Source organism: Nomascus leucogenys, chromosome 8 (assembly GCF_006542625.1).
Source record: "Nomascus leucogenys isolate Asia chromosome 8, Asia_NLE_v1, whole genome shotgun sequence".
Taxonomy (NCBI): domain Eukaryota; kingdom Metazoa; phylum Chordata; class Mammalia; order Primates; family Hylobatidae; genus Nomascus; species Nomascus leucogenys.
In genome coordinates, this window is record NC_044388.1 from 107,215,844 (window position 1) to 107,243,116 (window position 27,273).

At 53.6% G+C, this 27,273-nt stretch overlaps 1 protein-coding gene across 3 annotated transcripts; it reads left to right on the forward strand.

The window, feature by feature from the left end:
- AIF1L (allograft inflammatory factor 1 like) lies at positions 1 to 27,117 on the forward strand. 3 transcript variants are annotated; one of them, XR_004031453.1, is made up of 7 exons: positions 1 to 179; positions 321 to 382; positions 15,591 to 15,657; positions 18,559 to 18,600; positions 21,726 to 21,888; positions 24,210 to 25,152; positions 25,370 to 27,117. XR_004031453.1 is itself a non-coding variant. In XM_003276755.3 (6 exons), the coding sequence occupies exons 1-6, from the start codon at positions 149 to 151 to the stop codon at positions 24,295 to 24,297; spliced, it is 453 nt and encodes a 150-aa protein (XP_003276803.1). In that variant the 5' UTR covers positions 1 to 148; the 3' UTR covers positions 24,298 to 27,116. The 3 variants fall into 3 exon arrangements, 1 of the variants encoding a protein (XP_003276803.1); XR_004031454.1 differs by having other exon boundaries at positions 24,210 to 25,493; positions 26,513 to 27,116; XM_003276755.3 differs by having other exon boundaries at positions 24,210 to 27,116.
- Positions 27,118 to 27,273: the final 156 nt, after the last annotated feature.

The following is a 27,273-nucleotide window of genomic DNA, read 5'->3' on the forward strand; positions in this document are numbered from 1 at the left end:
GGGTGTGTCGGCCGCCCGCGCCGTCCCTCCGCCCCTCGGTCCCGCGGCCACACGCAGCCAGCCGGAGCTCGGACCAGGCGCCTGTGCCTCCTCTTCGTCCCTCGCCGCGTCCGCGAAGCCTGGAGCCGGCGGGACCCCCGCGCTCGCTATGTCGGGCGCGCTTAGCAACAGGTTTCAAGGTAGGCGCCGCCGTCCCCGGGCCGCCACCTGTGCGCGCGTGGCGGACCGCGGGGTCCACCGCGCGCGGGAAGCGGGCGGGGACGGGGGCGCGTGGCCCGGAGAGGACCCCGCTTCCCAGGCCGCCTCTTTGTCTCCTCCAGGAGGGAAGGCGTTCGGCTTGCTCAAAGCTCGGCAGGAGAGGAGGCTGGCCGAGATCAACCGGGTAAGCCCCACGTCCAGGGCAGCACGCGAGTCCCGAGTCGCGCGCTGCGCGGGTGCCACCTCCGTCCGCGAGGCCGTGCCCGCCTCCAGATCTACCCTCTTCCTTCACTTCCCCCGGGCTTCCCTCAGGTGCCTCCCTCCGCCCCCAGCCCCGTCGCCTCCAGGTAGGTCCGCCTCCGCCTCCCGCCTCCGTCCCGGTGTCTCGGGTTGCAAGTTGTTATTCTTGCAACAGGGGACTGGGGAGGTGGGGCCGGGTCAGGAGCTCGGATGCCAGCCGGCTCGTGGCTCCCCGCAAGCCCGCTTGGGAACAGCCCAAGGATTTGGCGCGAGAAGGGCCCCAGGCCAGTGATCTCTCCAGCTCAGAACACAGGCTCCGGGTCATTTGCTGGTCTGTCGCCCAGGCTGGAGTGCAGTGGCCCAATCTCAGCTCATGGCAGCCTCCACCTTTGGGATTCAAACGGTCCTCCCTCCTCATCCTCCCGAGTAGCTGGGACTACAGGCCTGTGCCCCTACGCCTGGCCTTAGCTATTGTTGTTATAAGGGATTCAAAAGTACAAATAGAAGACTGATGGGCTTCCCTGTTGTCTCCCGCCTCCCGGCTCCTTCAAACACACCACTCCTCTTCACTCCAACTTTCAGGAAAGGTTGCCTTAAGGGACTCCATGCTTTTCTTGCTGGTCCTGGTGGATTTCTTGAAAGAAATCCTTCCTGTTGTTGCCAGGCATCCAGTGAGAGCTCCATAAATTTGCGTAGATTCTAGAAGATAAGGAACGATATCAGGACCTGTCTGGGTTGGCCAAAGCTCAAAGGCAGCACAGCCAGTGGCTTTAAAGTTCGGCAAGACCTGGGCTCAGATCCGGCCTCCACCGTGTGCCAACTCTGTGGTCCTCAGCAAAGGGCCTCTCATCTCCAAGCAGGGCATTGTGCAGGCTCAGAGAGGGAAGGCACGTCGCCTGCATGCCCCAGCACCCAGCATTCAGGAAGCACTCACAGAACTAGCATTATTTCCTGAGGTGGATGTCTCCCAGTTTCCTTCTTAACTGGTGGCAGAGGCACGCCCGCTGAAACAAGGCTTGGCATTCCCCTTGCGGGCTCCTCTGGTCCCCTGGACACCCAGGGTCTAAGCCCAGCCGAGAATCTGGAAGTGGGCCACTGGTGAGGTCCCCAGAGCCCGCGAAGGCTGTGGTAGGCGGGTCCAAGCCTGGGGGCCGGTTGTGGTATTGCCTCTTGCCAGCAGTGTGCAGCCTCGATTCCCCCTTGGTTTTCTTGGACTGCTTGGATGTAGGCACCCTGTCTGTTTTCCGTCCACTGGCTACAAGACTCCCATTCGGTCCCCAGCTACAGGGCTTTGGGGACCTCAGGGTTCCCCCTCCAGGTAAGCTCCGGCCTCCTCACCGCCACCCTCACCCTGCTTCCCGGGGGCATCTTGAGCACAGCTGGAAGGTTGCCTGGACATCTGGCTGGGGTGCTCAGGGGTCTTGGATCCCTGCTGGGCTCCTTCCCAGTTCAGCCTGGGGCTTGGCTGCTCTAGCCGTCTGGACAGAAGCCTGGGACCCCGACCTCATATAGCTCCCTGGGTCACTTGGCCAGGCGGGTTCTGAGCTGGGTGGATCCACCCACAGCCAGCGGGACCCTGAGCCACAGGCAGCTGGAGATGGGGGTGAGGTGACTGTGGTTGGACAAGCCAGAAGAGCTGAGAGGGCAGGGCCAACCTCGCCCTTGGGGAGGTGGGTAGAGGGTAGGGGGCGGCTCCAGGGTTGTTTTGGGAAGCTGACTAGCTTGACTTAGAAAGAGGAGGGACTTACAGCTATCAGGGGCTGATCTGGGCAGCACTGGGACTAGGGAAAGTGAGCAGGAAGGAGCTGTGGTCTAACCACCTCAGGACAGCGCCCAGAGAGGGCAAGCAGCTGACCCAAGGCCACACAGAAGCCAGCGACAGAGCTTGCAGCCCAGCATCCTTCCCCTGCCAAGATGCTGTACTGAGACCCACCGCTGTAGGGCTGCTGAGGCCCAGGATCTGGGGCCCTGTAGGAAGGAGGCACCAGGATCACACGGGAAGCTTGAGCTGCTTCACCACAGTGAAGCAAGGTGGCCCCACCAGTTTAGTCATGAGGTACCCGCAAGCACTGATCTGTGACTCTGGGCAAGCCACTCACCTCTCTGAGCCTCCTTCTCCAAAAAGATAATGGTTGAGGCCGGACGTGGTGGCTCACGCCTGTAATCCCAGCACTTTGGGAGGCCGAGGTGGGTGGATCATGAGCTCAGGAGTTCAAGACCAGCCTGGGCAAGATGGTGAAACCCCATCTCTACTGAAAGTACAAAAATTACAGCGCGCCTGTAATCCCAACTACTCAGGAGGCTGAGGCAGGAGAATTGCTTGAACCTGGGGGGCGGAGGTTGCAGTGAGCCGAGATCGCGCCACTGCACTCCAGCCTGGGTGACAGAGTGAGACTCCATCTCAAAAAAAAAAAAAAAAAAAAAAAAAGATAATGGTTGTGATTTTTTCAGTGAGGCAATCTATGTAAAGCACCCAGGAGAGCTGGCTGCGGTCCTGATAGTTATCAGGACAGTTTCTTTGTTCATGGCCTCAAGGTGCAGGGAGTGGAAGATACTCCGCCCTGGCTCATGCTGGTTGCTCAGCCCAGCAGAACCTTGTCTTCCCCAGCCTGAAATGGGAGCAGGGATCTCTGCTCCCTCTGGAGTCCCTGCAACAATTAACCGATGGAAGTGGATGGAAGCTCTTTGCAGACTGTGGGGGAGTCGCTCCGTGTGAGAGTCTGAATTGGTTCACCCATGGCCATGGGGGCAGTGGAGAGACCCTGAGCTAGGTGGATTTTAGGCGGAATTGTGCTGGCAGCCCGGACTGCCTTCCTTTGGGGTGCAGCTTCACTGCCCCACTGGAGTGTGGATTCTGGGGGCCTGGGCTAAGCCCAGGATTCACTGCCGGAGTCGCTGCTTCTGTGCCAGGCAGCTTGGGCACTGCCATGGCTGCTGCCTGGGGCATAGACCAGCTTGGCTGGCAGATCTAGGGGCTTCTCTGGGCCAATACCTAGTTCCCTTTGGGGCCTTTCTCCTCCCTTCGTGTAGGCCAGCTTCCAGAGGGGCAGGGTAGCTCAGCCTTAGCTTTTTTTTTTTAGACAGAGACTCACTCTGTCACCCAGGCTGGAGTGCAGTGGCATGATCTCAGTTCACTGCAACCTCCGCCTCTCGGGTTCAAGCGATTCTTTCGCCTCAGCCTCCCGAGTAACTGGGACTACAGGTGCTTGCCACCACACCCAGCTAATTTTTGTATTTTTAGTAGAGACAGGGTTTCACCATGTTGGTCAGGCTGGTCTCGAACTCCTGACCTCGGGTGATCTGCCTGCCTCAGCCTTCCAAAGTGCTAGGATTACAGGCATGAGCCACCCCACCCCTCCCAAATTTAGCTTTTTGTTGTTGCTGTTGTTAACAGAGGCAGGGTCTCACTCTGTTGCCCAGGCTGGGGTGCAGTGGCCCAATCTCGGCTCATTTCAGCCTCTACCTCCCCAGCTCAAGCAATCTTCCCATCTCATCCTCTCAAGTAGCTGGGACTACAGGCATGTGCCCCCCATACCCTGCCTTAGCTATTGTTATTATAAGGGATTCAAGAATAAAAATAGGAGACTCTAATGGGCCTAGAGTTCCTGGTAGAGGAAGGGAGGTGGGGGAGCCGTATGAAAATGCACCTCTTTTTGGTTTCACTTTAGTTTTTGCTGTTGTTTTCTGAACACTTGGTATGTGCCTGTCCTGTGCCAGGTGCACTGCAGGCATTATCTTGCGAATGCTCACTCTAACCCAGAGAGTGTTGTTCCCATTTTTGAGAAAACGAGACTCATAGAGGCTGGCTAAACTGTCTGGGTTTAAACAGCCTCGACTTGAACCCGGCCTATTTTCTCAATCGCTCAGCTTGGCTGGGCCTCCTGCTGGGTGCCTGCCCCCAGCTCCATGCGCTGTGTGTTTGTGTGTGCACGCACGTGTGTACATAGCAGCACTACTGGAGTGGGCAGAACTGGCCAGCACCTCCTACTCCCCCTACATAGCTGGCATTCCCCGAGCCCTGATGGCATGGTTGGTGACCCCAGGCCAGCCAGGCATGGCCTTATATGGCAACGGGAGAGATTTTCTCCAGCTTCCCACAGGGACAGAGAGAAGCAGTGGGGCTGGGGGGGGGCTGCCCCTCAGGGTGGCTGTGCCCTGGGACTTAGCAGGAGGCGCTCAGGGGACAGCAAGGGCTGCCACATGAGCTGGCTAGCAGGCGAGGTGTTTTTTTGTTGTTTTTTTTGTTTGTTTTTTGTTTTTTGTTTTTGAGACGGAGTCTCACTCTCTCACCCAGGGCGGAGTGCAGTGGCGTGATCTCAGCTCCCTGCAACCTCCACCTCCCGAGTTTAAGCGATTCTCCTGCCTCAGCCTCCCAAGTAGCTGGAACTATAGGCGCACACCACCACGCCCGGCTAATTTTTGTATTTTCAGTAGAGATGAGGTTTCACCATACTGGTCAGGCTGGTCTCACCCCTGACCTCTTGATCCGCCCCCCTTGGCCTCCTAAAGTGCTGGGATTACAGGTGTGAGCCACTGCACCTGGCCCACAGGCGAGCTCTTCAACACAGTAAGGAGCTGTGGCTGTGCTCCATGCCCACAGATGGACATTCATCATCTCGCTGAGCCCGCAACAGGGCACCCCAGCAGATAGATGCACAGTGAGAATCTGCAGACAGCCCCATGGGATGAGGATTATCATGATTCCTTTTTTTTTTTTTTTTTTTGAGACAGGGTCTCACTGGGTTGCCCAGGCTGAAGTGCAGTGGTGTGATATTGGCTCACTGCAGTCTTGACCTCCTGGGCTTAGGTGATCCTTGCACCTCAGCCTCCTGAGTAGCTGGGACTATAGGCGTGCACCACCATGCCAAGCTAATTTTTTTTTTTTTTTTGTGGAGACAAGGTTTCACCATGTTGCCCAGGCTGGTCTCGAACTCCTGAGCTTAAGCAATCTGCCCACCTTGGCCTCCCAGAGTGCTGAGATTACAAGCATGCATCACTGTGCCCGGCCATGACTCCCATTTTAGAGATGAGGAAACAGAGGTTCAGCTAGATGAAGTCACCTGCAAGGTCACCCAGCCAGGAAGTGGCATATCTCGATTCAAACCCAGTCACCCTGGCCCCTGTCACCAGTTGGCTGCAGCCTAGCTATGACACAGGCCTCTCTTGCTTATGTCGATAAGGATCTCTGGCTACTGTCCCAATGGTTGAGTCCTCCTGGGTCAAATGAAGGGGCACTCAGCGTTCCCTGTCACATTTAGGTACCTGATGGTTTTTTTGTTTTGTTTTGTTGTTTTTCGTTTTGAGACGGAGTCTCACTCTGTCGCCTAGGCTGGAGTGCAGTGGCATGATCTCGGCTCACTGCAACCTCTGCCTCCCGGGTTCAAGCGATTCCCCTGCTACAGCCTCCCGAGTAGCTGGGATTACAGGTGCCCGCCACCACGGCTAATTTTTGTATTTTTAGTAGAGACAGGGTTTCACCATGTTGGCCAGGCTGGTCTCGAACTCCTGACCTCAAGTGATCCACATGCCTTGGCCTCCCAAAGTGCTGGGATTGCAGGAATTGAGCCACTGCGCCTGGCCCCTGATGTTTTTTTCAGAAGCCACATGTCATCTGCACTGGGAAGGCAGCTGGGCAGGGTAGGCTGGGTATCTCTGCCCAGGGGTGTATATATCCCCTGCCCTTCCCCCAGCAATGGGGGGCCTCTGAGACCTGACCCAGGCAAGTATGCAGGCGTGTCTTTTTTCCTGTGTACCTGGCAGTGCCACTCTGTCCCTGCCCAGGTGAATGTGTGCAGCTGGCATCGCTGGGCACCCATCTCTCTTGCTCTTCCTTAATATATTATAAGGGAGATGGTGATAAGTGGCCACATGAGCCTCTGAGGATTCAGTGTCCCCTGCAGGTCCAACCAGTTATGACCTTGGTGTGGCCGTGTCACAGGAAGCTGGAGATGGAATTTCTGCAGGGTGTGCTTTCTTGCGTAGCTGCTTGGGAGTTTTTCTTTAGCTGCCCCATCTGTTGGCGAGGATGCGGCATCTGAATGAGGCCCAGGGCTGCAGTGGGGAATGTGAACCCGCTGTCCTTGTGGGTGCACATTACAGGCTCCTGCTACTCGCCAGGTGCCAGCACCACTTGTGGCCTGGCCCTGGCCCTTTAAGAGCCTGTGGGCTGCGTCAGAGGCCCCACGCCCTGGCATGGTGCTTCCTGTCCTTGGAGTTCTTGTCCAAGGCCTGAGCCACCAGCCCCTTGGATGGCCTCCAAGATGGTGATATCCGCCCACCCCAAAATTCTGCTGCAGCTGATACAGAAAGACAAGCCTGGAGGGCCAGGAGCAAGGGTTCGCCAGAAGGTGCTAGAGGTACCAGCCCAGAAAGAGAGTTAAGTCAGCGAGGAGCAGGCAGGCGGGAGGGCTTCTGAGGCCAGGCACGGCAGGGGCTGCCAGCTTCTGATGGGTTTGGAAACAGCCTCTCCTGGGCATAGCACTTGGGGGCCTCGCTGGAGGCTGGGATGGGCTTGGGGGACTCTGGTGAGCATCAGAGGCTGTAGGTGACCAGGAAAGGCAGCAGTGAACAGGTGCTATTGGGGACTGAGATGGGAGGATTCAGGCAGGTTGGATGGCCCATCACTGCCAGGTCAGCCGGGGGCTGAGGACAAAGCAAAACTTGCCCTTGAGGGATGGCCAGTGGGCCAAGGCTTGCCACGAGGACTTCAGGGCATCACGGAGGAGCACAGAGTGGTCGGTGGGTGATGTTCTTTCCCTGCCCTTCCCCCGCACACACCTGCCTCTCGATGTGGCTTGAGTTTGGATAATCCTAAGACATAAGAATAATTTTGAACACTTAGCAAGTGTACTAGGAGCCAGGCTCCTTCTGTGCAATTAGCTCGTTTAATCCTTACCGCAGGCCAGGCACCAAGGCAGGAGGATAGCTTGAGTCTGTGAGGTTGAGGCTGCAGTGATCCTGCAGTTCGTGCCAGTGCACTTTAGGCTTGGGAACGGAGCAAGACCCTGAAAAACAAAATTCCTTACAGCAACTCAGTGAGGAGGTTCTACGTATCATTATGATCCCATGTGATAGATAAGCCCACTTTATAGATGAAGAGACTGAGGCCTAGAGTGGTAAACAAGTAAAGTTGCCCTGCCCAGAGCCACAGAGCTAGTAAGTGCTAGAGCTGGAATTGCAACCCTGGCAAGCTGTCCCCTATGTCCTACACACCCTGTGCTCAGAGAGATGATGTGACGCTTTCAACTGTTGTGACCTCGGGCAAGGCCCGTCCCTTCCGGCACCTCGGTTTCCCCAGCTATTGAACAAGGAGGGCAAGCTGAATGCTGTGAGGAGTCCCTCCTGGTTCTGTGGCTGGGTGGATATTTTAACAGCTCTGCCACCTCCCAGGCCCCACCCTTGGATGCTCTGGTCCCCGGGGACTGAGAAGTGGGCTCAGCTGCCTGTGCGTCACCCCCAGCTCCTGCCCGCTTGCATTTCCTGGCCCTTTGCTAGGGACTGATCAGGCCACTGTGGCCTCCAGGCCTGCCCCTCTGCATGTCAATAGCCACTTTCAGGGCCCAGAGGCCCCCTGCGCCTCTCACACCTGCTCCCCCACCCCAGCACTTTCTGCAGCAGGGAAAATTTGTCTTTGGGGACAGTGGGTGAGATTGTGTGAGGAGGATAGGGGATAGAATAAACCGCCTACCCGCCCCCCCACCCCCCATCTCCCTGGAGGGCTATAGAGTGGTTCCCTGGCCTCCGGAATGACCTCCTGCAGCTGCTGAAGAGGAAAGGTAACTCCCAGTATTGACTTTCTTTGCCCAGAAACCTGCAGCCAGGCTACTTCTTGTTTGGGGCAGGCGTAGACCTTGAATTGCTAAAACTTGGCATCCTGAGCAAGTTGCGCAACCTCTCTGGGCCTCAGTTGTCCCATCTGTCAAATGCGGACACCTGGAAAGAAGAGAGAGAAATCATAACTGGCCTACTCCACGGGGAGGGTCTCCTTCCTAATCTGCTAAATAGTCTGTGAGGGTCTATGGCGGTTATAAGCTAATTGTATGGGCATAAATTTTAGAAAAAAATAACAAATTGCTAACATTTATTTAGTATTTGGTGGCCGGGTGCAGTGGCTCATGCTTGTAATCCCAGCACTTTGGGATGCTGAGATGGGCGGACTGCTTGGACCCAGAAGGTTGAGGTTGCAGTGGGCTGTGATTGCGCCACTGCACTCCAGCCTGGGCAACAGAGTGAGACTCTGTCTCAAAAAAAAAAAAAAAAATTCATGCAGCCATGAAGTGGATTCAAACTCAGGCATTCTGGCTCCAGTCTGCCCTTTTTTTTCCTTTATTTGCTTTTCTTCCAAACACCTGGGATGGCTTCTATCTCTGTCTCCTCTGCCTATGGACCCAGGGTCAGGGCAGCCAGGGGTCCTGGAAAGACAGGGTACCTGTGCCTTGGGCAGGGACTGGGGGAGGATGCCTGCAGGGAGGGAGCTGTGGGTGGTACATGAGCAGGAACCAAGAATCCAAAGCTCAGAGGTGGAGCGGGCATGGCAGCCTGGCTGGTGGAGTCCTGTTCCTGCCACTGCCCGCTGGGCTCCCCAACCCCCCGCCCAGGCATGGTCAGCACAGCTGCCCTAATCCCAAGGCCAGTGAGGGCTGCCCACGCATGAGCAGCTCAGCTGCTTCTCCCACCCTGGTCACTTGTGGCCCAAGCATTTGTCATGTTTTGTTCTGTTTTGTTTTTTGAGACAAAGTCTCACTGTGTGGCCCAGGCTGGAGTGCAATGGTGCGATCTCAGCTTACTGCAACCTGCACCTTCCGGGTTCAGACAATTCTCCTGCCTCGGCCTCCCGAGTATAGCTGGGATTACAGGTGCATGTGGTTTTTAGTAGAGACGGGGTTTCACCATGTTGGCCAGGCTGGTTTCAAACTCCTGACCTCAGGTGATCCACCTGCCTTGGCCTCTCGAAGTGCTGTGATTACAGGCATGAACCACCATGCTGGGCTGCATTTGTCATTTTTGGCTCTAAGGAAAAATAGGATTCCAAACCCTAAGCCCCTCCAGTGTCTGTCACGCGTGGGCACACACTTTTGCAAAGCTGCTTGATCGTTGCAGGGGTGAGGATGGAGAAAGTAACTGGACCGAATGGCAGGCCTGTCCATTCATTCAACAGATTTTTTTGTTGTTGTTGTTGTTGCTGCTTTTTTTTTTTTAGAGACAGGGTCTGGCTGGAGTGCAGTGGTGCAATCAAAGCTCATTGCAGCCTTCACCTCCTGGATTCAAGTGATCCTCCAGCCTCAGCCTCCCAAGTAGCTGGGACTACAGGCACGCACCACCACACCCAGCTAATTTTTTAATTTTTTGTAGAGATGGGATCTCCCTGTGTTGCCCAGGCTGACTTCAAACTACTGGCCTCAAGTGATCCTCCCTCCTCGGGCTCCTCAACAGATGTTTATTGAGTGTCTACTATATGCTGGGCACTTCGACACTAAACCTGTGGCTGGGGCCCTGCCTCCTCCCAGGTGCCCCCTGATACCCACTTCCTCCTCAGTACTGTGCAGGGAGGGAGCCCCAGCTACAGAGGATTTCATGTTCCCAGCACAGCCACTTGCTGGCTCTGCCGTTTTGGGCAAGTTAGTTAACCTGAGTCTCAACTCCTTCACTCATCCTGCACGTGTTTATTGAGCATCTGCTATGCGGAACCTACATTCTAGCAGGGGAGGCAGAGAGGGTTTAGTAACCTCAGTAAGCAGTGGCAGTGGAAATCGTGTTTGGAGGTGACCCATCCTACGGAGCTGGATAAGGGCGATTAGAAGTCAGGGCAGCTAAAGTGGGCAGGCAGCAGTATAAAACAGGGTGGACAGAGCTGGGCATGGTGGCTCACGCCTATAATCCTAGCACTTTGGGAGGCCGAGGCAGGCAGATCACTTGAGCCAGGAGTTTAAGACCAGCCTGGGCAACGGAGGGAGACCCCATCTCTACAAAAAATACAAAAATTAGCCGGGTGTGGTGGCGTACATCTGTAGTCCTAGCTACTCTGGAGGGCTGAGGTGGGAGGATTGTTTGAGCCCAGGCAGGTCAAGGCTGCAGTGAGCCGTGATCGTGCTAACAAAGAATAAATAGGGCCAGCCGCATTGAGAAGGTGACATTGAGGCTGGGTGTGGCGGCTCACGCCTGTGATCCCAGGACTTTGGGAGGCCCAGGCAGTCGGATCACCTGAGGTCAGGAATTTGAGACCGGCCTGCCCAGTATGGTGAAACCGCATCTCTACTAAAACAAAAATTAGCTGGACGTGTTGGTGTGCACCTGTAGTCCCAGCTACTCGGGAGGCTGAGGCAGGAGAATTGCTTGAACTCGGGAGGCGGAAGTTGCAGTGAGCCGAGATTGCGCCACCGCACTCCAGCCTGGCGACAGAGCGAGACTCCGTCTCACAAAACAAAAAAGACAAGGTGACATTGAGCAAAGGCTTGAAGGAGGTGAGGGAGAGAACCACGCAGATCTGTGGACTCCAGAAAGGGTGCACAGCTAGTGCAGGGTGCAGCCCAGAGCAATCTTCCCAACCACTGCTGCCATTCATGCTGTGCACGTGGCCTTGCTCTTCATCCCTGCCTGGTTGGTCTGTGTCTGTCTGTGTGCGATTTGTCTCTAAGGCCAGGGACCATGTCCTTCCACTTGCACCCATCCACCTACAGAGTGGCCCAAGTAAAACTGGATCTCTAGGGCTGGTCGGTCCAGGCTGAGGCAGGATTTCTGGTCAACCAGAGCCCAGGAGCTGGGACAGGCCCTCCAAATCCCTCCCCAGAGGTTCCCAGATGTTGGTGCTCTTGTGCCTCCCCAGGAAGGTTCTCTAGTTCTTGGTAAAGTGAAGGAAATGCAGGGTCATTGTGGTGAGTTGGACCTAGGCTGAATGGATTCCATTTAAACATTCAGAGATGGTGAACTTCCTACTTTTATGAAATGTTCTTTTCTGAACTCATGGCAACAGTCAATGGTCATTGTTTAAAAAGTCTTTACTTGGCAAAATAAAAAGTTGGCACTCGTATATTAGTGCGCCCCTCTGCCCCGCCTTTAAAAATGTTTCTTGTCTGCATGACCCCAAAGTCCGGGAATCACTGATCTAATATATCCCTCCACTGGGCAGATATGGGATCTGGGACCCTGGGAGGTGCCTGGTTTGCTCACAGTCACAGACAAAAGTTAATTGTCCTCCTTTTGGGCGGAGGATGGGGTGAGGGAGCAGTGCCGAAGAGCTATGAGAGGGAGCCAAGAGGAAAGGAAGTCCTCGACAGAGCCAACTAGGAGGAGGGCGGCCTCCCAGGCTGCCGAAGAAGGATCCAGCGTCAGCTAAGTAGAGGCAGGGACGCGCCCAGTGCATTGCAGTGAGGCCTGGAGTGAGGCTGTGGCCAAGCCAGCAAGACCCCACAGGCCCTGGGACTGCCTTCTGCCCAGGTGCAGGAGGACACAGGTCCTGGAGTCAGATAGACCCAGGTTCGAAACCAATCTTCCTTAGCTGTCTGTGAACTTTTTTTTTTTTTTTTTTGAGATGGAGTCTGTGGCCCAGGCTGGAATGCAGTGGCACAATCTCGGCTCCCTGCAACCTCCACTTACCAGGTTCAAGTGATTCTCCTGCCTCAGCCTCTCAAGTAGCTGGGATTACAGGCACATGCCACCATGCCCAGCTAATTTTTGTGCTTTTTTTTTTTTTTTTTTTTTTTTTGAGACGGAGTCTTGCTTTGTCGCCCAGGCTGGAGTGCAGTGGCGCAATCTCGGCTCACTGCAAGCTCCGCCTCCCGGGTTCACGCCATTCTCCTGCCTCAGCCTCTCCGAGTAGCTGGGACTACAGGCGCCCGCCACTACGCCCGGCTAATTTTTTTGTATTTTTAGTAGAGACGGGGTTTCACCGTGGTCTCGATCTCCTGACCTCGTGATCCGCCTGCCTCGGCCTCCCAAAGTGCTGGGATTACAAGCGTGAGCCACCGCGCCTGGCCAATTTTTGTGCTTTTAGTAGAGACAGGGTTTCACCATGTTGGCCAGGCTGTTATTGAACTCCTGACCTCAAGTGATTTGCTCACCTCGGCCTCCCAAAGTGCTGGGATTACAGACGTGAGCCGCTCACTGCATTTGGCCTGCCTATGGACTTTAGATGTGGTATTTAACCCCTCTCGTCCTCATGTTTTAACTTGTAAAATGGGAATAATAGTGGCTGTGAGGATTTAGTGAGATAGTACAGTTTCTGCTACAGCCAGTGTTTTACCAAAAGCTACAGGACAGCCAGACCCCTCTCCCAACCTAGTGAGGGAAGCCCTGTTGCCAGGTAGGTTTCTCCTGTGGTCAAGGGGTGCTGAGTTAATGTGGAGAAATTTGAGCCACAGAAGAGGCCATATTCTGCCTCATACTCATAATCTTATCTGTTGCTCATTGAGAGCTGACCTATGAGCCCAGTGCCCAAGGAGTGGGTACTATTGAACCTATTTTATAGCTAGTAAAAAGGGAGACTGAGATCCAAACCCAGATTGCTTTATAGTCAGTTAGTTCTTATCATCCTCTATTCTACTTGAAGCCTCTTAGGAGTTTGCAACAATAGACTAGGAAGGTAGTGAGTTCTCTGTCCTAAGAGATATGTAAGAACAGACTTGGCCGTCATGTATTAGGAAGTAGGTCAAGTGATTAATGTGGGTGACATTGCACATCATTTTAAACACCAGCTTTCTATAATTTCAGGATAAGGACCTTATCATATTCACCATGGTCTCCTCTGCTCCCTTGATGCCTAGCACAGTGCAGTGTGTACTGAGTCCCTCCAGAATGTTGAATGAGTGAATGAATGAATGAATGAATGAATGGAGGAGCAATGTCCACGTCCGGTCAGCTCAGTAATGAAGAATGGAAGGTCCACTGGCCGGGCTCGGTGGCTCATGCCTGTAATCCCAACACTTTGGGAGGTCAAGGTGGGCAGATCACATGAGGCCAGGAGTTCAAGACCAGCCTGGCCAACATGGTAAAACCCCGTCTCTACTACAAATACAAAAATTAGCCGAGCATGGTGGCACACACCTGTAGTCCCAGCTACTTGGGAGGCTGAGGCACAAGAATCATTTCAACCTGAGAGGAAGAGGTTGCAGTGAGCCAACATTGTGCCACTGGACTCCAGCCTAGGTGACAAGAGCCAGACTCTGTCTCAAAAAAAAAAAAAAAAAAAAAAAGAATGGAAGCTCCAAAGAAGAGGGGTTATTTGCAGAGTTTGAGTGGTAGGAGGGGAACATGGCCTGTGCTTCCCTATCTGAATACAGGTTCCAGGGCTGCTGAAAGATTAGCCGCAAGGTACATAAGTTACCTGGCACTGTATCTGGCAAATGTTCCCTCATTGGTCGCTTTTTGCTGTAAGGTCAGAGACCAGGCCAGATGAACACCTGCAATCTGCCCACCTTTAAGTGTAGGGGCTAAGGATGCAGGCTCCAAATGAGATGGAGCCGAGTTGAAGCTTACCTGCAAAATGGGTATAACAATAGTAGCTACTGGCCGGGCGCCGTGGCTCACACCTGTAATCCCAGCACTTTGGGAGGCCAAGGTGGGCAGATCACTTGAGTCCAGGAGTTTGGGACCAGCCTGGGCAACAAAGTGAAACTCTGTTTCTACAAAAAATACGAAAATAAGCCAGCCATGGTGTGGCACACATCTGTAGTCCCAGCTACTCAGGAGGCTGAGGTGGGAGGCTCACTTGAGCTCGGGAGGCGGAGGTTACAGTGAGCTGAGATTGCATCACTGCATTCCAGCCTGGATGACAGAGTAAGACCGTGTTTCAAAATAATAATAATAATAGCTCCCTCTTGGGACTCCCAGGAGATGTGAAGAGATCACATAGGTAAGGGCTTCACCCTGGAGGCCATTGTTAGTGTCCAATCTTCCCCACCCTGCCCATCTGGTTCTGAAAGAACTCACTGGAGTCTCTCCAAGCATCTGAAGGGAAGGCAGGCCAGAGATTAAAACCCCCATTTTACAGGTGAGGAAACAGGTGAGAGGGTAAGTGTACAGTCATTTTCCCATTAGAGCAGAGACAACGAATTCACACTGTCACTGGATTTCTTTTTTCTTTTCTTTTTTTTTTTTTTTTTAAGACGGAGTCTCCGTCTGTCACCCAGGCTGTAGTACAGTGGCACGATCTCAGCTCACTGCAACCTCCACCTCCCAGGTTTAAGCTATTCTCCTGCCTCAGCCTCCCAAGTAGCTGGGATTACAGGTGCCCACCACTACACCCAACTAATTTTTGTATTTTTATAGAGATGGGATTTCACTATGTTGGCCAGGCTGGTCTCGAGCCCCTGACCTCAGGTGATCAGCCCACCTCGGCCTCCCAAAATGCTGGGATGACAGGCATGAGCCACCGCGCCTGGCCTCACTGGATTCCTATACAAACTGAAGAAGCAGATCATGATTCTCATTTGGTAGATAAGGCAATAAAAGTGTGGGGGAGGGCCAGGCGCAGTGGCTCACGCCTGGAATCCCAGCACTTTGGGAGTCTGAGGTGGGTGGATCAACTGAGGTCAGGAGTTCGAGACCAGCCTGGCCAACATGGTGAAACCCCATCTCTACTAAAAATACAAAAATTAGCTGGGCATGGTGGCAGGCGCCTGTAATCCCAGCTACTGGGGAGGCTGAGGCAGGAGAATCGCTTGAACCTAGGAGGTGGAGGTTGCAGTGAGCTGAGATCGCGCCATTGCACACCAGCCTGGGGGACAAGAGCAAGGCTTCTTAAAAAAAAAAAAGTGCAGGGAGGAATGAATGAGCTCAGGATCACATTCCTAAGAAGTTAATGATGGAACCAGGGGCTTGCCTTTGGAGCTCACAGCTTCTCGGATCTGAAGCTGGGGTGTCTTGGGGGAGGGGCACGGGTCCCAGCATTGGTAATGCAGCTGCTGGCTGGAGGGCTTAGTCACCCATAGTGAACCCTCTGGGGCCTCCCCAAGCTGCTGGGCAAACTTCCTACCCACAGGGTGGACGGTGCAGATCTGCCTCCAAGGGGCGACAGGAAGCCGGGGTGAACATGGGACAAACTGGGTCTGGTCACACCTGGTTACCTGACAGGAGGGAAGGCACCCGGACAGTGGGCCCACGTGTGGGTGACTTCTGTCCCCAATCCCTTGCTCAGCACTGTGCTCTCACCTCTGTAGGAGTTTCTCTGTGACCAGAAGTATAGTGATGAAGAGAACCTTCCAGAAAAGCTCACAGCCTTCAAAGGTAAGCCGGGGCAGGCTGCCCTGCATTTATTCCCAGGGGAGGTGGGCTGGCCCCTCATCCTTGCACACAGGACCCCTTAGCCCCAGAGGACTAGGCTGTGGCCCTGTTTTGTCCAGAATGCCCTTCCTCCTGGCAGGCTTGGAGACAGGGACCCCCTGAGAGGTGGGGAGAGGCCCCTCCACCTGCCTCCCTGCCCCTGTAGGCCCCGTCACCCCTTGCCTGCAGCCCGGTCCTGGCCCTGCCCCTCTGTCTCCCCTCGCTGCCCACAGGGCTCAGGCTGGTTCCCGTCCGCCGCTGCCCAGGCCCCGTCACTCCCGGGCCCCGCACACAATCAGCTCTTTGTGAGCCAGCCTTGCCTCTCCCCCTCCCCAGCAGAGTGTCTCAGGAGCCCCTGCGGAGAATGGGCATTTGTGTCGCCGCAGTGGGGCAGGGGGGCAGAGTTTCTGCCCATTGAAACCCGGCAGCACAGGATGAAAAGAAAGCAGGGCCTGGGAGCCGGCGCGGGGAGAGGGGCAGCATAAAGCTCCCTCTGTTTGGGGCCCTGGCGCTTGGTTCCCAGCCAGCACCTCGAAAGAAGAGGAGCCGGGCACATAGGGGGCGGCGCAGACCCACCTTCCCTGCCAGGGGAGGCACTTAGGCGCAGGGCTGAGCCTGGGCTGTCATGGAAAAAATCCTGGAGGTTGCATTCCCCTCCAAAGTGTTTGCAGTGTGAGCATCCTCCCAGCTCCGGGGCAAAGAACTTGGCCAAGTGTTCCTCAAATCGCTTCCAGTTGTCCTTAGGCTGGACATCTAGGGCTAATCATATTAATAACAGCTGGCATTTGTTGGACGTCGGCCTGTGTGAAGCACTTCTCACGCGGCGTGGCGAGCTCCCCACATCACCCCAATCGGCCTGGAGGGAGATGGTGCACTTGTTAATGTACAGATGGAGAAACTCGGGCTCAAAGGGCGGGGTTGTTGGCATGGGGACACGTAGCTCGCCTAGGGCAGAGTTGGGACTTGAACTCATGTCGGTCTGGCTCCAGAGCCCCTGCTCTTAACCGTTATGCCATGATGCTTTTTACATGAAGAAGAGAGAAGGGAAATAGTAAAAGACACTCCTGACCCCACCCCATCCCAGCCACCTGGAGGAGAGCTGTGAAAAAGAGAGCAGTCTATTTCCTTCTGTCTGCATACCAGCATGGCCACCCCCAGGGGTGGTTCTGGGAGGAGGCACGGGTCTCAGGGCTCTGGCATACTTTCTACTTGTCTTCACTGGGATGTTGGGCCAGACAGGAAGTTACATCATTCACTCATTTGTTCTCCAAATGCGCACCTGTACATGTGCCAGGCCCATTCCAGGCCAGGGGCACCATGGTGAATGTACAAGGCAGCTCCCACCCCGGAAGCCTGTGTTCTAGCTGGGGGGCGGTGTGAGAGGTGGTGGGAGACTAAACAGAGAGCCGGGAAATACAAGGTGAGCAGGCTGTGGTAGGTGCTTTGGTGAGAAATGAGGGAGGGAGGACAGGAGTGCTCAGCGGTGGGAGGGGGTGCAATTTAGAAAGGGTGGGGAGGCCAGGCACGGTGGCTCACACCTGTAATCCCAGCACTTTGGGAGGCCGAGGTGGGTGGATCACCTGAGGTCGGGAGTCCAAGACCAGCCTGGCCAACATGGTGAAACCCCGTCTCTATTAAAAATCCAAAAATTAGCTGTATGTGGTGGTGGGTGCCTGTAATCCCAGCTACTTGGGAGGCCAAGACAGAAGGATTGCTTGAACCTGGGAGGCAGAGGTTGCAGTGAGCTGAGATCGAGCCACTGCATTCCAGCCTTGGTGACAGAATGAGACTCCATCTCAAAAAAAAAAAAAAGCATAATGGTTAAGAACAGGGGCTTTGGAGCCAGACTAACATAGGTTCAAGTCTCAACTCTGCCCTAGGTGAACTGTGTGTCCCCCCTGAGATCACGCCACTACACTTCAGCTGGTGTGACAAAGTGAGACGGAGCAAGACTCCTTCTAAAAAAAAAAAAAGAAAAAGAAAGGGTGGGGTGCCCTGAAGCCATGAGGAAGGGCGGTGAGAATAGTTGGGAGAACATTCCAGGCAGAGGGGCAGCGAGCTGCAGCAGGCAGCGAGTGGGAGGGGGCAGCACAGCCTGCAGGAGAGGGCCTCGGCTTTCTCTGCTGGCTGCTTGTGGGGCAGGATGGACCATGAGGGCCCCGCTCTGCCAGGGCAGGGGTGACCTGCAGAGGCCCCGCGGTCCATTTGACACACCACTCCCATCAGAACATACCAAGCCCACTGCTCCGAGCATCCTCCCTCACTGCTAGAAGTTTTCCTGGACTCAGGGAAGTATAACTCAGTCTGTGTGTGAGGTTTGGGGTGACGGTCTGTGTACCCCAGGAAACTGTATGTCCACTTTGTGGGCTAGGGCAGGCCTTTTTCCTGGTTTCAGAATCACACGTCCCCTGAATCAGTGGTTCCCACACCGGGTTGCCCATCAGAACTGCCTGGGATGCTGAAAAGCACACCTATGCCTGCCCCCACCCTGTCCTTCCACACCCATGAGCCAGAATCCCGGGGCAGGGAATCAGATCTAGTCACTTTGCTACTAACTCAGATGCAGCTGGTCCGTGCTGCTGGGGACCCAGGAGGAAGCAGCTGCCCTCCTGGTAAGAGGGTCAGAGTGGCCCCCAGCCATCTTTCCCTCCTGGCACCTCTAGGAGGGTAGTCCAGGCAGGATGAGCTCTTTCCCCAGAGGCCATGGCTCAGCGGATGGGGCACTCAGGTCAAGACCCTTGGTAGGGTGCGGGAGGTGGTTCAGACTCCTGAGGACACGGTCATTTGCCCACAAGGGAGCCATTGGGTCCCCGCAGGGAGACGCTGCTTCCAAATTAATGCTAGTTTTTGCTCTGTGATTTCCAGAGAAGTACATGGAGTTTGACCTGAACAATGAAGGCGAGATTGGTGAGTGAGGCCTTGAGTGTGTTTAGGGAGGAGGGTGTTAAGCGGGTAGAGGGTTTGAGGGACCCTCTGTGCGGGTGAGGGGCATGGGCCAGTCCTGAAGGCTGGTGAATATGCTGCGCCGAGCCAGCCCCAGCCCCTTGCCTTCTGCCCTGGCACCACTGCCCTCAGACTCCTCCAGACCCTTTCATCCCCTACTGCTTCCCTCCCCACCCACACCTCAGCCTGCCACCCCAGGTGCTACGGGGACTCAGGACAGAGGGTGCCACACCTGCCCAGGACTGGAGACACTCAGGGTGGACAGACCCTGGGCCCCCTGGCTGGCATTTCAGTGGCCCCGAAGTCTGTCTTTCCATTGTATGTCGTTCGGCAGTTGACAAGGTGGTTTTATATACGTTGATTCTCTCCTTATTGCATCCTGCTGTGCAGGTACTGGTAATTACATTCTGGTAGGAGACCATACCTGGACCTTACCTGCAAAGAAGTGGTTAAGGCTGGTTTAATTATCCCCATTTTACAGATGAGGAAAGCAAGACTCAGAAAGGTGAAATGGGCTGGGCATGGTGGCTCACACCTGTAATCCCAGCACTTTGGGAGGCCGAGACGTGGGGATCACCTGAGTCCAGGAGTTCAAGACCAGCATGGCCAACATGACGAAACCCCGTCTCTACTAAAAATACAAAAATTAGCTGGGTGTGGTGGCGGGTGCCTGTAATCCCAGCTACTCGGGAGGCTGAGGCAGGAGAATCGCTTGAACCCAGGAGGCGGAGGTTGCAGTGAGCCAAGGTTATGCCACTGCACTCCAGCCTGGGTGACAGAGCGAGACTCTGTCTCAAAAAAAAAAGCGAAAAGAAAGGTGAAATGACTTGCTTGCGTGGAACACTGGCAGTGAACCAGGGCCCAGCTGTTGGTTTCTGAAGAGTTTCCGCCTTTTCCACTTCATCCTGTGCCTCAGATTGATGCTGCCACCGGCATTTCCACTCCTCTTCCTCTGTCCTCTGTCTTTTCTTCTCCCTTTAGAATATTTTGATCATTTTTTTTTTCTTTAGAAAGAAAATTTGGCCGGGCACAGTGTCTCACGCCTGTAATCCCAGCACTTTGGGAGGCCAAGGCGGGCGGATCACCTGAGATCAGGAGTTCGAGACCAGCCTGGGCAACATGGTGAAACCCCATCTTTACTAAAAATGCAAAAATTAGCCAGGTGTGGTGGCAGATGCCTGTAATCCCAGCTACTCAGGAGGCTGAGGCAGGAGAATCGCTTCAACCCAGGAGGTGGAGGTTGCAGTGAGCCCAGATCGTGCCACTGCACTCCAGTCTAGGGAACAAGAGCAAGACTTAGTCTCAAAAAAAAAAAAAAATTTTTTTTTTGGCTTATCAAATAAACACATTTTCATCATTAAAAAAATTGGGGAAACACAGCAAGATAAAAAGACAAAAATGCATCACCCACAACCCCACCTCCCAGAAGTAACTGCTACAAACGTTTCCGTTTCTAGCCTTCCACTCTTTATTCTAATCACAAAAGCTGTTTTATATAATTTTTGAGCCTCCTTGAAAAAAATAACTTTCTATTGGTCAGCACGGCCAGAAAAAATAAGTAAAATAAAACAATGGTGAGCATTTTGATTTATTATTGATTTTTCTTTCTTTTTTTGAGACATAGTCTCATTCTGTTGCCCAGGCTGGAGTACAGTGGCGCAATCTTGGCTCACTGCATCCTCAGCCTCCCAGGTTCAAGAGATTCCCCTGCCTCAGCCTCCCAAGTAGCTGAGATTACAGGCACGCGCCACCACGCCCGGCTAATTTTTGTATTTTTAGTAGAGACGGGGTTTCACCATGTTGGCCAGGCTGGTCTCAAACTCCTGGCCTCAAGTGATCCGCCTGCCTCGGCCTCCCAAAGTGCTGGGATTACAGGCGTGAGCCACGGCACCAGCTGATTTTTCTTTTGAAATATAGTTAATGGCTGCATTGTAGGAATGGATTCTAATTTGTTTAGCTGATGCCTTTGTGTGGACCATTTGGATGCCTTCCAATTTTAACTATTATTGATAATCCTGTAAAGAACCTCTTTGTACATGAGTGCTTGTTCACCTCCCTGGTTATTGCTGTAGAGGAAATCTCAGGAAGGGGACACTGGGTCAAAGGCTTTTGAAGCATCTTGCCGAACTGCCCGAGAAAGGTTCTGCCAACTTCAGAGTCTGGCAGTGCGTGTACAGCCCTTTCCCCCTTTCCTGGAGAAGGCTGCCCAGCTCTCTCTGAATGCCTGGACATCCTGGCACCTTTGGGCCTGGCCCCAGTCCCGCCCTCCTTGCCAGGAGGAGCATTAGCTGCGCCACGGCCCACGGCCCCCACCCCAGCCCTCTCCTGCCATCCTTTGCTGACCCATTGTTCACTGAAGAACAATCCAAAGGAAATTGCCTCAGATCTTGGTGGGAGCAGGGCGGTCAGAGACAGCACCACCTCGGGCTGGAGTGACATTCTGGGGCCTCCCTTGTTTTTCTTGAATTTTGTTCTTTTGTTGGTTTTCCTGCTCTGTAGGATATTTTTGGCGTCCTCTCCCTTCCAGCCAGGGCAGAGCCCTAGGACAGCAGGACAGGAGTGGCACGTGGGGAGAAGCCACCTGCTACTTGGCACCCAGCAGAGTGACTTTCAATGCCTGACTTCCTGACCCTGCCACACTGGGCATAACTCCCCGGGCAGCAGGAGAGTGGGCACCCAGCCCACCCTAACTGCAGGAAATAGCAGAGCCCATAGTCATGGTGTGAAGAAAGTGCTCTGGGCCGGTGCTTCCTGCACGGAGATCCCTGAATGATCCCATCCACTCGTTCCACCATTGGTGGGAGCAGGGGTTCAGAGAGGTTAAGTAGTGTGCCCCAGATCCCAGAGCCAGGAAGAGCAGAGCTCGATGCCAGTGCAAGCCCGTCTGACTCTAGAAGCCCAGGTCACTAACCACTAGCCTATACGGCCTCCAAAGAGAGCAGGGGGGGCGTGATGGGCTCCTCCTCCCTAGAGGAGGAGTGCAGATGCCACGCTTCTAGGCATGGGGTGCCCGAGTGGAGCTTTCCCAGCTTCCCCGCTAAGCCCCAGGGGCCCGTCTCCACTTAACAGATCTGCTTTTCCTCCGGCAGACCTGATGTCTTTAAAGAGGATGATGGAGAAGCTTGGTGTCCCCAAGACCCACCTGGAGATGAAGAAGATGATCTCGGAGGTGACAGGAGGGGTCAGTGACACCATATCCTACCGAGACTTTGTGAACATGATGCTGGGGAAACGGTCGGCTGTCCTCAAGCTGTAAGTACCTCCTCCCTCCCCTGGGACCTCTGAAGGCAAACTCATCCTGGGCAGAGAGGCCCCTGGCTCTGGGCACCTCAGCCATTCCCCACCTAGTAGGTAACTCATTGTGCGACCTGCTGGACAAGGTACTTACTTTTCCTGATCCTTATTTCCTTATCTGTCAATTTTTTTTTTTTTTTTTTTTTTTTTTTTTTTTGAGATGGAGTCTCACTCTATTGCCCAGGCTGGAGTGCAATGGCGTGATCTTGGCTCACTGCAATGTCCGCCTCCTGGGTTCAAGCGATTCTTCTGCCTCAGCCTCCCTAGTAGCTGAGATTACAGGCATGCGCCACTATGCTTGGCTAATTTTTGTATTTTTAGTAGAGATGGAGTTTTGCCATGTTGGCCAGACTAGTCTCGAACTCCAGACCTCAGGTAATCTGCCCACCTCAGCCTCCCAAAATGTTAGGATTATAGGCGTGAGCCACCACGCCCAGCCCAAATAGTCATATTAATATGTACCCTGCAGGGGAAATTAGCTTTAGCAGAGTCAGGCAGAATCAGCACTCAGTAAGTGGCAACTGCGATGATGTTGATGGTGGTGGTGATGGTGATAATGGTGATAAATCTGTCAAAACTTTCTAAGCCTCAGTTTCCTCTTTTTTTTTTTTTTTTTTTTTTGAGATCTCACTGTCACCCAGGTTGGAGTGCAGTGACATGATCTCGGCTCACTGCAACCTCCACCTCCTGGGCTCAAGCGATTCTCCTGCCTCAGCCTCCTGAGTAGCTGGGATTACAGGTGTGCACCACCACACCCAACTAATTTTTGTATTTTTAGTAGAAATGGGGTTTCACCATGTTGGCCAGGTTGGTCTCAAACTCCTGACTTCCAAGTGATCAGCATCCCCTCGGCCTCCCAAAGTGCTGGGATTACAGGCGTGAACCACCATGCCCGGCAGTTTCCCCATTTGTAAAGCACCTCCACTACCCCCGCGGGGTTGTTGTAAGCATAAAATAGAGTCAAAAACTGGCCCCAAAGGGAGGTAGGGTTTGCATCTTGATGCTATTACTTGCTACCAAAATGACCCTGGGCAAGTTACCTTAGGTCTGCGAGTCTCAGTTTCTTCATCTATAAAATAAGGGTGATAATCATGTCTTCTATGATGTCCTGAGGGCTAGTGAAATGACACTTAGGAAGATTCCAGCCTAATGTGTGGCTGATGGCAAACACTTACTACATGGTAGCGCATTGTGGGTGCTGCCCCACTGAAGAGCGTTAGAGCAATGCCCTGGACAGTCTCATTGTCTTTTGTCACAGCTGAAAATAACAATCCGCCGGGAGCCGTGGCTCACGCCTTTAATCCTAGCACTTTGAGGCAGGTGGATCACCTGAGGTCAGGAGTTTGAGACCAGCCTGGTCAACATGGTGAAACCCCGTCTCTACTAAAAATACAAAAATTAGCTGGGTGTGGTGGCTCATGCCTGTAATCCCAGCTACTTGGGAGGCTGAGGCAGGAGAATCTCTTGAACCTAGGAGGCGGAGGTTGCAGTGAGCAGAGATCATGCCATTGCACTCCAGCCTGGGTGACAAGAGCGAAACTCTGTCTCAAAAAAAAAAAAAAAAAGAAGAAGAAAACAGAAAATAACACTCACGTGGCTTTTATGAAATAAGATTCACTTTTTTAAAAGTACGAATGTAAAATATGGACCTGTCTCATTTTACAAAGGAGCTTGTTGAGGCCCAAAGAGACTAAGTACCTGGCCCACGAGCCCACAGTCCCATCTGGCCAGATCTTCTAGTGCCCCACTTCCAGGGAGAAACACCAAGGATCAGAGAGGTCAAGTGTCTTGCTTGAGCCACCCAGCTGGGAAGTAGCAGGGCTGGCATTTGAATCCAGGCGGTTGCCCTGGAGGTTATACACTGAACCCCTACCCTCTACTCCCCAGACACCACTCAGAGCAGTGGGCAGGTTTTTGAAGATCTTTGCGCAGAGGCATGGCCCGGCCTGGCTCAGCCTCCTCCAGGCAGTGTGGTTAAGGGAAGGGCAAGGCCTAGAAGTCAGAAGCCTGGAGTCACACCCAGCCTCTGCCCTGGACCGCCTGTGTGGTTCTGAGGAGTCACATCGCCACTTTGCGCCTCCATTTTCTCCTCTGTAAAATGGGACTAGAAGCCCCTTCCTTGGAGCTGCTGTCTTGGGCTTCTGCAAGGATCCCACTGGAGAACAGATTTAAATTCTGTCAAGGATCCTGCTGACATGAGGCTGGGATGATCTTTCCCTGGATGAGGGAAGGATCCTAATCTTGTTTTTCTTTTTTTCTTTTCTCCATCTCCAAACCAGAGTCATGATGTTTGAAGGAAAAGCCAACGAGAGCAGCCCCAAGCCAGCTGGCCCCCCTCCAGAGAGGGACATTGCTAGCCTGCCCTGAGGATCCCACCCGGACTCCCCAGCCTTCCCGCCCCACACCTCCCTCCTGATCTTGCTGCCCTTCTTGACACACTGTGATCTCTCTCTCTCTCATTTGTTTGGTCATTGAGGGTTTGTTTGTGTTTTCATCAATGTCTTTGTAAAGCACAAATTATCTGCCTTAAAGGGGCTCTGGGTTGGGGAATCCTGAGCCTTGGGTCCCCTCCCTCTCTTCTTCCCTCCTTCCCTGCTCCCTGTGCAGAAGGGCTGACATCAAACCAAAAACTAGAGGGGGCAGGGCCAGGGCAGGGAGGCTTCCAGCCTGTGTTCCCCACACTTGGAACCAGCACTCTCCATCCTTTCAGAAAGTCTCCAAACCAAGTTCAGGCTCACTGACCTGGCTCTGATGAGGACCCCAGGCCACTTTGAGAAGACCTTGGAGTAGGGCCAAGGCTGCAGGGCCTCTTTCAGGTTTCCTTGGACAGTGCCATGGTTCCAGTGCTCTGGTGTCACCCAGGACACAGCGACTCAGGGCTCCGCTGTCCCAGCTGATCCCCACTCATTCCACACCTCTTCTCATCCTCAGTGATGTGAAGGTGGGAAGGAAAGGAGCTTGGCAATGTGAGCCCTTCAAGAAGGTACCAGAAGGAACCCTCCGGTCTTGCTCTCTGGCCACACCTTTGCAGGCAGCTGAGAGGCAGCGTGCAGCCCTACTGTCCCTTACTGGGGCAGCAGAGGGCTTCGGAGGTAGAAGTGAGGCCTGGGGTTTTGGGAGGAAAGGTCAGCTCAGTGCTGTTCCACCTTTTAGGGAGGATACTGAAGGGACCAGGATGGGAGAATGAGGAGTAAAATGCTCACGGCAAAGTCAGCAGCACTGGTAAGCCAAGACTGAGAAATACAATGTTGCTCATCTGACCCCAATCTGCTTGAAACCTGACTCTACTTCCCTCATTTGTCTTCCTACCCTACTCACATAATTCATTCATTTACTCATTCATTCACCAGATATTTATTGACCTCCTATTATAAGCTTTACGTCCTCCCATGTTGTCCTGGCATGTGCAGTATACACGGTCTAACTCATCTCTCCCCAGATCTCTCGAACCTTGAGCTTGGGAATTGGACTGGGGTCACCTGTGTCCTTTCTTATGGACTCACAGGATTTTAGAGCCCTAATGCACCCTGGAGGGTAGCTGGGCCAGTCTTCTCACATCACAGGTGAGGAGACTGGTGCCCCACAGGGATTAAGTGCCTTGCCCAAGGTCAGGCTTATCTCCAGAGGGAGGTGCCCTGGACTGGGGCCCAGATGTTCAGGGACCCTGCCTACACCTCGTCTCCAGTGTCGGCTGCCTTAGTTAGTTATGAGAACAGGGAAGGGCTGGGAAGGGGCAACCTCCTAGGTCAACACTTGGAGAGGGTTTCACTTGCTCTGAAGACCCTGGTCCAGGATTCGCCCTCCCCCGTGCCTTCAAGTCAGCATCAGGCTTAGGGCAAAGACCAGGCCTCTGAAGCTGCCTCTTGTAATTCAAGCAAGAAGATGTCAAAGTCAGCCCCATCTTGGCTGATCAGGGTGTTCAGCCTTAACCCCACCTGTGTTCTGAAGTCTCTTACACTACCTGCTCAGGACTTAGACAGTTATTCACTGAACATATTTATTAAGCACTTGCTGTAGGCCAACAGTTAAGAATCCAATAATGAAACAGACAGATTCATGGAACTTAGAGTCCAATAGGAAAGTGAGACCCAGACAATGACAATGAGATAAATGTTAGGAAGGGGGAGGTATGGGGTGACTTCCCTGCAGTCCTGGGGGGCCTAGCTGGGCCCAAGACTGGGTGAGAGTCTTGTCAGAGCCTTTGCAACACATTAAGTGGACAGGACTGGGAGGTCTTGGTGGTTGGAGCCAACGTGGGTTCCCTGCAGCTCCTTAGTCATCTCTGATAGCAGATTGAGGGAGGAAAGCAGGTAAGGCATGAGGAAATGGCCAGGTTAGGTTAACCCACTGGTTTCAGCCAGTTCAGGAATGAGGTTATTTGGCCATGACTGGCTGATCTTGAGCTCAAGGATCTGCTTCAAATGCACACAGGCCTAGTTGAAGTTTAAACCCCAGCAAAACATTCCTCCCTGTAAATGGAAAATCCTACTTCTACCTCCTCCCCTGCCCCGTTTTTTGTTTATTTTCCCCAAGATCATTAGATGTCCTCACCCCTCCTCACTGCCTCTCCTCTCTGGGGCAGGCTGGGACCTTTGAGGAAGATAAAGCCTTCCTTGACTACCCATCCTATTCCGTGTCCCTGTTCCTCACTCAGAGAGGAAAGCAGAACCAATCAGCCTTATTTCAGTAAGTTCCACAGTTCTACAAGACTGCAGGAAGTCTCCTTAAGGGAGGAGAGCAAGCAGGTGTGGCCCCAGCTGCTGGAAATGGTGGAAGAGAGGGTTTTCTCATTGAATGGGGGTGGGGGCTCGTGCGTCCTGGGAAACCCCATGAGTCCCTTCATTTCTTGGGACTCAACTCCTGGGAGGAGAGGGTCTCAAGAGTGGTCCCTAGAAGGAGGGCGGGGGCAGTCTGCATGTATTTCAGGTTGTGGCTCTTGGTTCTAGGACTCTTACTTCTCTGGCTAAGGGCTCAGCTTCTTGGGACTTCAACTATCTTCTTTCTGAAAGACCAAATCTAATGTAACCAGTAACGTGAGGACTGCCAAGTATGGCTTTGTCCCTATGACTCAGAGGAGGGTGTGTCGGGCAAATTGAGATGGATGAAGTATGTGTGTGCGTGTGCATGGGAGTGTGCGTGGATTGGGATATCATCTCTACAGACTGCAAATAAACCAGACAAACTTACCAACGTCTTGATTGGTGTATTTTGGGGATGGTTCTGGGCTCAGCAAATTGCGAACTAGCTAATATAGTAATTAAATGAGCGCGTCCTGTGCATTTGCTCTGAGACAGCTGAAGTTCATTTATCCTAACCACCTCCCTGGAAGAGACAGGTTCTATT